The sequence below is a fragment of the Marmota flaviventris genome, chromosome 10 (genome assembly GCF_047511675.1).
Source record: "Marmota flaviventris isolate mMarFla1 chromosome 10, mMarFla1.hap1, whole genome shotgun sequence".
Lineage (NCBI taxonomy): Eukaryota > Metazoa > Chordata > Mammalia > Rodentia > Sciuridae > Marmota > Marmota flaviventris.
In genome coordinates, this window is record NC_092507.1 from 32264418 (window position 1) to 32277879 (window position 13462).

The following is a 13462-nucleotide window of genomic DNA, read 5'->3' on the forward strand; positions in this document are numbered from 1 at the left end:
TTAAGTATGTTTTCAGATATTCTTAATTAACTACAAGGCCTTTCTGCTTTAGGAATTTGTGGCTTAGGAACCTCATACCCACTGACTTGCTGATTGTCTCCTTTGCTCCACCAGAGGTGTCCAGCTATTTAAGAGGGTCCAGGACTCAAAGGGGCTTGATTCTAGTTCAGGGTGCTTCTTGGGATACTGTTCATATTATTCTATGGGGTTAAACAGGCACATAACTTGTTTCTTTTCTTTGGCAAGGAAAGGGATTCCAAATTCTGAACAGGATACTTACAAGTGAGATTTTGAGTATGACCAGTCTCTAAGTGGAATATATCAGTTGTAGGTCTTCATCCATAGTTTACCTAACCCTCCATATGTAATATTAGATTGTATGTCCTGTTGAAGAAATACACTACAAACATTAGGTGCCTTATGTTTAAAGAGATGTCTTTCCAATGTAATGTAAAGGGTTTCCTCTCTCTAGCTTCGATTTGCTAAAACTCACAATTAGTTAATGTAGAAATAAACTCCTGAATAGGGAGTCTGCAGACCTGGATTCTCAATACAGCTCTGTATCTTGTCTTTGTTTTGGGTAAGTCACTTTGTCTTTAAATCTCAAGCTTCTCATTTATGAAACTTAGGGTTGAGGTTTCCACAGCTTGAAAATTCCATGTTTTAATACCATATTTAAATAGGATAATCTGTTGTATTTTGCTGATCTAAGTTAGATAGTGAAAACACACACACACCTAATATTCCCCATGCCCCTGTGAGTTTGCTTCTTGCTTATTTCTTTATTTATTTTATAGTTTATGAAGATGTCTTTTTTGAGCTACAGAAACCAGAATTTCACATCATGTTCATTTTGTAGACCCATCATGAATTCTGTGAACAAGTAGGAAAATGCTCTCTGTATTGAAAAAACCCCATTTTTAAGAATCAGTCCTAACACAAGAGAAAATTAAACGCTCATCCTATAGAAAACATTTACACCCTTTGTCTAGTGTCTTAAAATTTAATGGAATTCATGTGTGGATGTATTCCAGTCAGTTCACAAACCAGGAGTTACTTATTTTTAACTACTAGAAACCCTACATGGCTATTTGCCTGGTGATGGAGAAATTGAAGGTAAGTAATTTTTGATGCAGTTTTCATTTCTTGATAATTCAGAAATGGCTACATACAAATCACAGCACATAAAACAAGCCTATTAGATCACCATTTCTGCTGTTCTTAGCTGTAAAAAGATTTATTGGCTGTGGGAATAGGTTAATTCAAGCACAAGAAAGTGAGTTCTATGAGAAGAGCCATCTTGTTTGCTTTGTTCAGGGCTATGATAGTGACTTGAATGATGCTTTGTATGTAGTAGGCACTCAATTTTTGGATGAATAAAGATGTGAGTTCTATTTCCCAGCTTCTTCTATAGTCAAACTGTAGAAAACCCTCAGCAATTTGCTGAGCCAGTTATTCCCCTGAAAAATACTTCAGAATTCACTTACTTGAAATATAAAGATATACAGTTATAATGATAGTGATGCTATTTCCCTTTTGAGAATTATAGAATATGAGAGCTGAGAAGGACTTGAAGATCATCCATTTTAACTCCTTCATTTTACAAAGAACTTAGGGCTCAAATAGATATAGTGACTTCCTCAATACTATCTAGCTAGCTAGCACATCCACAGTTAAAACAACTTAATATCTGGGTCTTGGAGTATAGCCCTGGGTTCAATTTCCAACACTGTAAAACAATCTCTGGAATCCCCCCAAAAAACTTGATATCCTAAATCCCAGCCCATTTATACAGATAATTATGCTTTAGATACCCACAACTTATGGTATCTTTCTCAGTAGATGTGGAATTGAGCTGAATTAAATTCAAATTTTTCTCACTAGACACTGACTTTGCAAGAAATTTTGTAATTTAGGAAATTAAGGTACCACCTTTCAAAGTCTTTGTGCCATTACTTCTTCCTTTTCTTCTTTAGATTAGGGTAGGTAGATAATAAAGAAGTTGGTTTGGGGAACATATGGGTGGTCAGTGCCTCAATGAATTGCTTAAATTCATTTGTGAGCTTTCCTCTCTAGAGGCTAATGGGAGACCAAATCCAAGAACTTGAATTTCAGGTTGTATCTGGAAGTAGGATTCAGATAAGAGATTCAAAGTTTTGAATTTAAAGGTTGCAATTATTTTAAATAATATTATACATATAAACAGAAAATGCTATACAAATGCAAGGTTTCATGCTTATTTTTCTTAATGTAGTAATCTACCCTTCCCAAAAAAGATGGTTGGGGAGGTGACTGGGGCACGGGGAATGATCTTTAGGTGACTCAAGCAATCCTATAGAAAACATCCTCCTTTCACTTCTGTTGGGTGTAGCATTATGAAAATCACAGCTATCTCCCATTTCTTTTTTAGAAGCCACAGTTCTTCATTTATTCATTCACCAAATATTTATTAATTATTCTCAACCCTAAGCATAAGGTGATGAACGTGACAAAGTGCACATCATATTATTATTATTACTATTATTAATAGCCATGGCTATCTATCTATCTATTTATAGTGCTTTGTGTAAGGCATAGGTCTAGGTTTTTTTAATTTACATATTAATTCTTATAGATGCCAATGTGGGTCACTGACACATAATAGTGGCTGGGAATTAGAACCAATACTTAGTAATTCTAGTCTAAACATTGTGTGTGTGTCATCCCTTCTGCTCTACTTGGGCTTACAGTGACTTCAACATATCACTCTGTGATTCCTGGCCTTGCACTAAAAATCCTCTGAGTTGTTCATCTTGCCCCCTCCACATGATGAATTATTATTCATCCCTTAAATCTGGCACAAGTCACTCATCTCTGTATACAAGTCTTTCTTGAACTCCCTACCATGTCTGCAAGTAGTCACTCTCTTCCATGTGCTGCCAAATAACATTTCCATACCTTTAAAAGTTACACTCACCTTTTCAATGTAATGCTTCTATTTACAAGGTTTCTATCCCTTCTCCCCCTGAATAACTGGGATTTCCTCAACTGTATACTCTCTAACTGGTACATAGTAGGCCTGCTGTTCCTGCTTGTAGGATGACTGAGTAAAGTGCCTTAAAGGCTAATTTGAAGTACATGAGACTTTTGTTATAATTAGCTTCTGTGTTTGGGAGATCATGATTGAATGTGTAAATGTTTCTGTGATGAGCCATCATAAAGGACAGATTCACTAGTGACGTTAAGTTTTTTTTGACCATCTACCCATTTGAATCATTAACTGGCTCAAGAAACTAGCCACTAACTCAGGGACAGAAACCAAAACACATAAAATCAATCCGACCTGGGAAATGAGGTTGTGTTACAGTTTGTCTCTTAGCAGAATGATTCAGCATTCCTTCTGTTACTTTCAGAGCTAAAACCTTGGTGGCCACATCCCTTTTGGGGGGTATGTGGGGGATTCTGACCTGGGGCTTTTCATACATTAGGATAGTGCTCCACCATTGAGCTATATTTCCAACCCCATATGATAATTTATAAATCAGGTTCCTTAAATTAAGGTGTTCTTGAATCCTTAGAGTAATCAGCTAACATTTAAAAGAGTTGAGGGAGGGGAATATTAAGTAAATTTGAAAGAGGCAGTGGTGTACCCCAGCCTGCCAAAGGACAACCAAAGTCCCCACAGAAAGCATGGATCCCCATCACCCCATCACGGTGCAAAAAGACACTAGCAGGAAAGGGCGCTAAGCTGACTTTTGTGCAGAGAGCTTGATCTTCTGCTAAAGGCCTTCTGCTAAAGGCCTGTGACTGATACCTTGTAATCTCAGGGACACACTGTGCAGCACTATTGGAAAGAAAAGTCAAAGAATGGGTAGAAGCATTTATTGTATAATGCTTCCAAATTGATGTGTCACATGGATATGCTTTGCCCCATGGGTCCTCATATCTGTAGGCTGACCCCAAGGACTAAGAATGAGTGGAAAGTTTAGTTTATGTTTTTAACAGTCATTTTTAGAGCCACCTCATGAACTGTTGGGAAAAGTTCTAGAACTAGTGAATTGGGATCCTTCATAGATACCAAAGCCTTACTCATAAATTTCCCAACCATCTGTTGCTGCTGCCATAACACTTTGACCAAATTTGTTAGGTTTGCCTGGTGGAGGGAGTCCAGCTGTCACTGAGAGATGTCTGAGTCATCCTCAACCGTCCACAGTTCCTCTCACTCCCCTTACTTGCAGGGAGTCCAAGGACACATAGTGCTAGCCCCTCTTACTCCAGCCACTTCCCTGGTCACCTTGCCCATTGCCTGAGAGAATGCACCTTACTAGGGGTTTCTGTTGTTTTAATATAAACCTACAACATGATCTGAAATTCTTGGTCTATTTCTGTTTAATCTTCCACTATTAAAAAGTTACTCAAGTCGGGCTGGGGCTGTACCTCAGTGGCAAAGCACTTGCCTAGCATGCGTGAGGCACTGGGTTCAATCCTCAGCACCACATACAAATTGACATATAAAATAAAGGCATTCTGTCCATCTATAACTACAAAAAATTAAAAAATAAAAAAGTTTCTAAGCAGCTGGAGAAAAGTGCTGTCACATTAAAAAAAAGTTACTCAAACTATGAAAAAGTGATAAATTTAAAATACTTTGTGTTAAGGAACAAACAAGCATAATGGTTCTTTACGCCTGTAACTCCATTATTATTAATATGTTAACATATGTCTTAATGTTCACAACAGTCCTATTCATTCATTCCATTCAACAATGTTTATTGAGCATCCATTCTGCCAGGTACTGAGGTAGCAGAGAGTAAAAATAGATATGGTCTTCACCTTCACTGTTATGATTTCATTCATTTGTTAGTTTATTCTGTCAACAAATATCTGTTGAATGCCCACCATTCTAAGTACCAGAGTAAAACAGCCAGAGCCTCTGCCTCTCAAGGAGATTACATTCTAGATGGGTAAGATAGAATATAAATAAGGTAGGTAAAATAACTAGTATATTGGTTGAAAAAGCAAGAAGGAGGACAGAATGTTTCTGGAGGTGAAGGAGGGTTTGCCATCCCAGGGTGGCTAGAGCTGTCCTCATCCATAGAGGATATCCCTGTAAAGACCTGAAGGAGGCGAGGAAGCAGGCCATTTAGATATGTGACAGCAGAGGAGGCCAGACAAGCGGGATAGCAAGGAGGCCAGTGTGGCAGAGCAGGGTGAGCATGGGGGCGAATGTGAGGAGGTTGTCAGAGGCAGGTGGGAGACAAGCAGGGAAGGCTTTGTGGGGACTGAAGGCATTCTGTGTGGATGAGCCTGGGATCCAGTGACTTAGGCTCACAGGGTTATTCTGGAAACAGTTGAGAATAGACTGGTGGGAGCAAAGACAGGAGCAAGGTGATCCCTTAGGAGGTTATTGCTACAATTCAGGCGAGAGATGGTGGTTGGACTAGGGTGATTTCAGGGGAGGTGGTGAAAAGTGACTGGGTCTGGGGCATATTTGAAAGACAAAGTAGTCAGGATTTGCCGGTTGGATCAGATTTGGGTGTCCAGGAGGGACCAGTCAAGGAGGACTCCAAAGTTTTTTGGAACTGATTAGGTAAAAGAATAAAATTTGCTATTTACTCATATGGGAACGGAGAGAGAGGTAGTTTTGGGCGATGATATGTGTCAGAACCTAGTCTGAGATGCCCATTAAACCTCCCGGTAGAAATGCCAAGTAGGCAGTTGATGGTAGATATTGGGATCCAGGGAAAGGCTGGGCTTGGAGATAGGAAAGGAGGTGCATCTTTAAAAGGTGTGCACATAGATGGAGAAGAGAGGGGTCCAAGGTAGGGCTCTGGAGCATTCCTGTCTTGTCAGGGGGAGGAGGCTGAATAAAAGGAGTAAAGAAACCCAGGAGTCTAGGGTGTCCTGGAAGCCAAGTAGAGAAAGTAGCTCCAGAAGGAAGATAATGCTCAGATGGTGTCAAGTGTTGCTGTCAGGTCAAGTAAAATGAGGAATGAGAATTGATTTTACAATGTTATTTTAGCAGCTCTAATAAGGGCAGTTTTAGTGAAGTAATGGAAATGACATGCTTTGAAGACTGGCATCTTGGGTGGTTGATGTGAACAGGAATGAAGAACTTGAGGAGACTTGCCTTTGTGATTGCAAAAAAGAATATGTCAGTGAGGTGGTGGTGGTGGTGGTGGCGGTGGTAGTGGTGGTAGGGGTAGCTGCAGCGGTAGGAGAAGGGAGGCAAGAGGGTTTACAAAGCTCTGGGACCCTTCTATTCACAAAAATAAAACCAAGACCCAGATAGACTTTTGAGTTTTGTCAAGCTACATGCCTGCACAGTATGGAATCAGAGCTCTGATGTGAACGCCAGGACTCTATTCATTTGCCATAATAGCCTTTCATCTCATGTCACCTTGACTTCTTGGAATGCCTGTCCAAGTCTATCTCCTTTCTGAAACTTTCCTTGAATGTTTCCCTCAGGCAGAGATAATCACCCTGAGTGTTTCCCTCTCCTTTGCTGAGATATAAGAATCTATAGGCCCATTAGAGAACTTAGCATATTGACTCTTTTTTTTTTTTTTTCTTTTTTTGGTACTAGGGATTGGACCCAGGGATGCTGCTTTACCACTGAGCTATGTCCCAAGCCCCTTTTTATTTTTTATTTTGGGACAGGATCTTGCTAAGTTGCTGAACCTCTTCCTAAATTGCTGAGGCTGACCTCAAATTGTGATCCTCCTACTTCAGCCTCCTGAATTGCTGGGATTACAGTCATGCACCACCATACGTGGCCTGACAACTCTATACCTATGTGCTCTGTCCAGGGCATTAAAGGCATTAATAACAGTTGTGTGTTGTCTTTCTTCTTGAATTCCAGGGATATGGTTTCCCTCACACCCCTTTTTCCCCCATGTCCTTTAGATGGTACCTATTCATTAGCTATCAGTTGCCTGCCCGTTCCTTTTGGCCCTTACCATTGACTGTACTGGGCCCCCACTTTCAGCCACTGACTTCTGCACCTCTCTCTGATGGCTACTGTGGGTCACAGGAGCCCACTCTGCCCACATATGCATGGCAAGCCCAAGGGTCGGGGAATTAAAGCCATGCTCTCAGACAGGTTTCAACCAAAGGGCGAGTTGGTGTCCAAAGTTCTAAATCGTTTGCTCCCTGGCTCCCCAGTTGGAATAACTGAGATGTGTGTACCAATCCTCAGCAGGCCTCAGCTCCAGTAGGTGGTAACTCAAAATACAATAACCTTAGTTTGCCACATTCTCTCCCCCACCAGTGTTTCTTCAAATTCTCACTCAAATAGGCTACTTGCACTTAAATCATGGTCTCGGGGTGTGCTTCTGGGAAAACCCGAACTAGCTGTGGGATTGGCCCAAAGTAGGCACTCAATAAATATTTGCTGAATGAATTCATAAAACAATAAACTTGTTGAATGAGTGAATGAATGACAAAGTCATGTCTCTATCTTTCTCCATAAGGAGACTAAGCTCCTGGTTGGCAGAGACCACCTGGTTCATCTTTGTATTCCTGCTTAATAGTGTGTCTGACTCACACCAACAGTTCCATAAAGGGTGAGTTGAATTAAATGACCTCAAAATAGCCCTTGGTGGAAAGTGAAAGTGGCCACATAACAAACTGTGGGTTTTAGCGAGGTGGAGGTAAAATTTCTTTGGGCATCTGCACCAAGAACTTTTTAAAAGCAAAGGAGCGGTGGTGACAGCATGTACTCGGGAATTAAAAATAACTTTCTTATGAGAAATGCTTTGGATGGAACAGGAAAAAATAAGGGGAAAGCTGGAGAATGACAGGAGCCAGGTCATGTTTGGATGATACAGCTTCCTCAGGACAAGCAAGAAAATCCAAGGTGCTACATGGGTTAGCCTCCGTAGTGGTGTTGTTGATTTCTGACACATTTCAGAGCTGCCAACCACTGATTCACAGTCCTGCTAAAATAGAAGGTCCTAAGAGGTACCGTGAGTGAGGGCCTTTGCTCTGGTGCTGCAGGGTCCCACTGCTTCCCTATTTCTGCTGTTTGCTTTATACATGAAGTTCTTTTGGGGGGAGACTGGGACTGAGCTCAGGGGGGCACTCAACCACTGAGCCACATCCCCAGCCTTATTTTGTATTTTATTTAGAGACAAGGTCTCACTGAGTTGCTGAGTGCCTTGCCATTGCTGAGGCTGGCTTTGAACTCTTGATCCTCCTGCCTCAGCCTCCTGGGATTATAGGTGTGCACCACTGCACCCAGCTGTACATGAAGATTTTTTTGTAGCATGTTAGAAACCAGTTTAGTGTTGAAGCTTTCTTTTGTGCTGCCAAGGATGTCGTGTGTGTGCACACACAAGTGATGCGTGTGCACAGGGTGGGAGGGTGGTGACCCGTTATGTATCAGTTCTATGTAAAGGCCAAGATATTTATAGTCAAATCTGTTCCAATGATCAGTGTTATAAGATGCCTTTCTTTAAATGATATGATATATGTTAAAGTTCTTGGCAAAGCACCTTCAACACAACAGATGCTCAATAAAAATGCTAGGTGAATTCGGATCTGAATTATAGCACCTTTTATTACCCATGCTTCTACTCCCTCTATGGGTATGAATGATTGAGAATAGCTTTTAAATTTTAGGGCACTACTTTCGAAAAATGATTTGCTTATTTCACAGTAATACTATTTCTCTTCGTTATGAAGTGCTTTTTTTATTTTGGCTATTACACATACAAATGCATAAGTCTAGTTTTGTAGAATTTAATTTATCTCAATATATAGGTTACAAAAAACAGATTCAGTTCTTTGGGAGGGTTACCCTAGTTTTCTATCTTGTTTTTAATATATTAAAATATTTCCAAATGAAAGGAGAGTTTAAAAAGAAATCAGGACCCAATCACGCACGAAAGTAGATTATTCTTTTTAGAAGTAAGCTGGAGAAAACGTTGTTTTGGTTTCAAAAGGTTGACTTAGACTAGGTTGACTTTTGGTCACTGTACTAACTAGTTTGGGGTCTGATTTATTTTTTAAATTTAACATCATCATCATCATCATTATTATTGTTCACTACTGTCTTTTTTGTTTTTTAACCTGTTTAGGACTGAGTGGTCATTTCGGTTTAGTCTTTGTTTTGTTTTGTTTTAAGTAATGTGAGATTAAGCGTAGTAAGTCACAAACCCAGTCTGGAAATCTAGGGGACCTCATGTATCCCAGAAGCAGTGCATCTCCTTTCCTACCTCCCTAAGTTAAAGTGATGCCCAATCATGGAAAATCCCTTGTTTGAGGACAAGAACTGCTCTCTGTTCAGGGCTTTCCTTCCATTCACTGCAGCTAAACAGAGCCCTGTCCTCCTCATGTCCTGCATCAGCTTCTCATTTCTTTGTCTTGAAGCCTGTAGATTGCTGTGGGAATGTTAAAGATTCTGGGAAAGGTGACAGGTTAAGTAAGCTTTATTCTGCATTAAGCTTATCAGGTCCTTTCCTGAATAGGAGATGTTAATGAGAGAGAGCAGAGATTACTTACATGGTTAAAGGTCTCAGAATTCAGACACATTTACTAAGGGGCCAGCTTTAAATCCAGATTGTTCTTGGCCATGGTGTTGAAGCTGCTTCTCCCACTGAAGCCATTATGAGGGGCAGCCTTTTGTCTGCCAGAAGTCACACTCTAGAAATGAGATGGAGAAGGCAAGGGGAATGATGAGGGGTCAAGCAATGTTGCCCAGAGCGAGAATGTCAGAACCGTGCCAGTGGATTAAGATAGAGTCATCACTTAGTATCAATAGGGGATTGTCCCAGGACTCCCCCCACCCCACACCAATATCTGAGGATGTTCAAGTCCTTTATATAAAATAATATAGTATTTACATATAACCTACACACAGACTTCTGTATACATGAAATCATCTCCAGATTACTTATGGTACCCAATACAATGTAAATGCTATATAAACAGTTGTGGTTCCCCCCCACCCCCTGCCCTGTCATGCTGCAGTCGATCCCAGGGCCTTGCCCATGCTTGGCAAGTGCTCCACCATTGAGCTCCTCACCAGCCCTATTACTAGTTGTTATACTGTATTGTTTAGGAAATAATGACAAGATATACATTTGTGCATGTTCAGTAGAGGTGCATATTAATTTTTTTTGAGTACTTTCTATCCACAGTTGGTTGGATCCGCACATGTGGAACCATGGATATGGAGGGCCGGCGTGATTAGTTTTGCAGACGCACCCTAAAGCCCTCTGCACAGGGCTGGACAGCAGCACAGAGTCAGACACCAGACCTGTCTAACTGCTTGGTGGAGCCTTTTCGGCTCCACTTTAACCCATTCCATTCTTCATTTATTAAAGGCTTCAGTTGGAATGAGCCAGGCCCAAAGATATACCTTTGGAGAAGAGAGATGAAGTCCTGGTAAGACTTCCTAGGTATATGTGAATCTGCTTGTTGAGGCTGAGCTGTCTCTGTGCACTTGTGGTTGGTACTTCCAGAAATGGATTAAATTATTTTCTTCCCACTTAGAAGTTTGTTTGTCTGTGGCTTCACGTTGGGATTTGAAAGCCAGATGTTTTTTGTTGCTTCCCGCTTTTATAGGTCACTTTTCTGTTGCAAAGCCATTTTTCTCATTAGGTGGTAAAAAATCTCCATAAATTGTCCTACCTTGCTGAGTGGAGTGCCTTGCATATGTATAGCATTTTATGGTTTTCAAAGCACTTTTGCCTATACGATCTCACTGTGTAATGCTGTACTGGGTGTTCTGTATATACTCGCCATTTCCATCAACTCAGATACTTCTCTTTCTTCTACCATTTTTGAGGATAACACATAGGGTCATTCCCTCCTTCCTTTCATATTATTTTTCCCCAGGGCTATAAGTGGCAAAGGAATATTTCAAAGTACAATAAAAGCATCCCATATGAGTGATACTGCTTTTTGATGGCAAAGTGAAGATAACCTGGAGGCTTTTTATCCCTGTGAATTATGTTCTACTTTCTTAGGTTCATACTATCAGCAGGAATACTGAAAACAATTTAGCTTAGTAATTGCACCTGTGCACCCTGCCTTTTTAAATTGGTGAAACATCTCCTACAAGTGTGGTAGATCCACCTAGTATTCTGTGGGTTTATTTTTTTGTTTTTGTTTTTGTGCTTAGTGCTCCCCCCCCCTTCTTTCTCAACTTAGAGCTTTGGTATTGTTAGTATTCATCCCTGATGGAGAAATTGTGTCTACCATGCACTAAGCATGGTTCTAGAGGCTGGATTCAGCAAAGAATACCCAGACAAAATACTGCTTTTATGGCTAGCTCTATGTCTTGGAGTCTTTGAAGATAAGCCATAAATTTTTTTGCATAGAACTCCTTCAATAACTTGAAGACTGCTCAGTTTCTTCTGAGTCTTCACGTCAAGCCAATGCTCCCAATTAACCCAGTGTAATACAGCTTCAGGTCTTTTCACTGTATGTATTGTCATATATTTCAATTAATATTATTTAATACTGAATATTGAGTTTGATATCTGTTAAATACTGAATTAAATTGATTTTTAGTAGACTGATTTTTTTAAAATTCTTTTTGTTATAAAGGTAATATGCACTTGGAGAATTCTGGAAAATACAAATAAATATAAAACATAAAAAAGAAGTTATCTGTAGTTCCATTATCCACTGTTAAAATGTTGGTATATTTCCTCCTAGCCTTTTTCAATTTGTATCTGTTTATATAGTTGAGATTGGAATGCAATATTTATAATTTTGTATCCTGTTTTCCACTAAACATTGATACTTACACATTTGACAAATAACAGTATATTCATAAAAATCATTTAAATAGTTGCAGAATGTTCCAGCCAGATAGACTTATTAAGATGAAGTCATAAAGGAGTATGTGGATTCCTGAATGGGGCTGCACTTTTTGCCTTTTCCTCAAGTCCTCAGCCTCCTAAACCACTGTGCTTTAAGTACTTACTACTAGTCCTGTATGGAAGGAAAATGCTGGAATACATATCTCCTGCTGATTCCTCTAATTTGGTTTATTACTGATATGCTGCTCTTTTCCCTTTCTGTTCATCGCTTGGTGTTTTCTCATTATCATTTGCTGCCCATCCTTTTGAAGAATAGAGTTACCTATAGATCTTCTTGTAACACACACCAGAATATCCCAGTGGCTATTTTTGAGGCTCTGTTCCCACCAGGTTCAATCTTGAGGAGTCTGTTGGAAGCAGTTCTTTGGGTGAATTGAATCATGGCAGCACAGGGCTCACTCTGGTCCTTGGATTGCAGGCCTCCAGCTGAACCAGAAGGCCCTTACCACCTTTCCAGATGTGGTGGTTGTCCGGGTGTCCACACCCTCTGTGCAGTCAGACAGCGACATCACTGTCCTGCGGCACCTGGAGAAGCTGGGCTGCCGCTTGGTCAATCGCCCACAGAGCATCTTAAACTGCATCAACAAATTCTGGACGTTCCAAGAGCTGGCTGGACATGGGGTCCCCATGCCAGACACTTTCTCCTACGGTGAGTCTCCTTAAAATACAGTAGGAACTTATCTTTCCAAACCTTCTGCCTCTCTGTGTTTTCTCTCATCAGAAACCTTCCAGTATGACTTGCTTTTCAATGTGAGTCTGTTCATTTTAGGTGATTCAATATCTTGAGTCTTTATCCTGGCCATTCCCTCTGTCTGAAATGTCTTTGCTTTTTTCTGTCTGTAAGTCAGTCGCCAAATATGTGTCTGTTGACACTGCATGCCAGCCACAGTACCAGGCACAGGGCCATAGCAGTGAGAGTCCTTCCTGAGGTATTCCCAGTCCATCAGAGGCAGAAGACAACAGGTAAATGGGCAAGTTCAGTCCAGACCATTCAGTGTCTTGGTGAGACTTAGTGATCCCGGGTAATCCCAATGCAGTTTAGAAGACTTTAGAGAATGCTTCCTAAAGGAGATAACATCCATCTAAGTTGAAGTTGTCCTGCTAAAAGAAGGGGTATGGGAGGAGGGTGTAATCTAAGCAGAGAGAACATCAGAAGACCTGGTGGTAAGAGAAAACCTGACCTATTGGTGGTATTGAGAATAGTGTATAGAATGTAAAGAGAGAGAAAATTGAACTCTAGGATTGGAAAGATCAAACGGTGCCATAATAGCACATAAATGAGATGATAGGGTTAATCCAAGACTAACAGGAAGTTATCAGAGGACTTTCATCAGGGAGGTGGCCTGGTCAGAGTGACAGGGCAGAAGATCATTTTGGCTACTCTGTGGAGAAAGAATTGGATGGGGCCAAGTAGAGATAGATAAGAAGTTAATTACAGGAATAATATCCCATCATATTTACTGGTCCCCGCCATGTTCAAGAGGGAATTCTACAAGGAGTGTTCACTGGGGATGGGAAACTTGAGGGCCATCCTAGAATTCTGCCCCCCATAGCCAGGATTACATGAACTGGAGCTACGGGCACCCACCACCACCACACGGGTGCTTGGTAAATCTTGATTTCCATACCTCTCTGCTCCCACCTTTTAC

At 40.7% G+C, this 13462-nt stretch overlaps 1 protein-coding gene across 2 annotated transcripts in view; it reads left to right on the forward strand.

The window, feature by feature from the left end:
• The window catches only part of Rimkla (ribosomal modification protein rimK like family member A), a 33405-nt gene that overhangs the window by 883 nt on the left and 19060 nt on the right, over positions 1-13462 (forward strand). For both annotated transcript variants that reach the window (XR_011709016.1, XM_027936944.2), the window contains exon 2: positions 12232-12462. Coding sequence is in view for 1 of the 2 variants with exons in the window: in XM_027936944.2 (XP_027792745.1) it covers positions 12232-12462 (231 nt within the window). In the remaining variant the exon portion in view is untranslated. The remainder of the gene's footprint in view (positions 1-12231; positions 12463-13462) is intronic.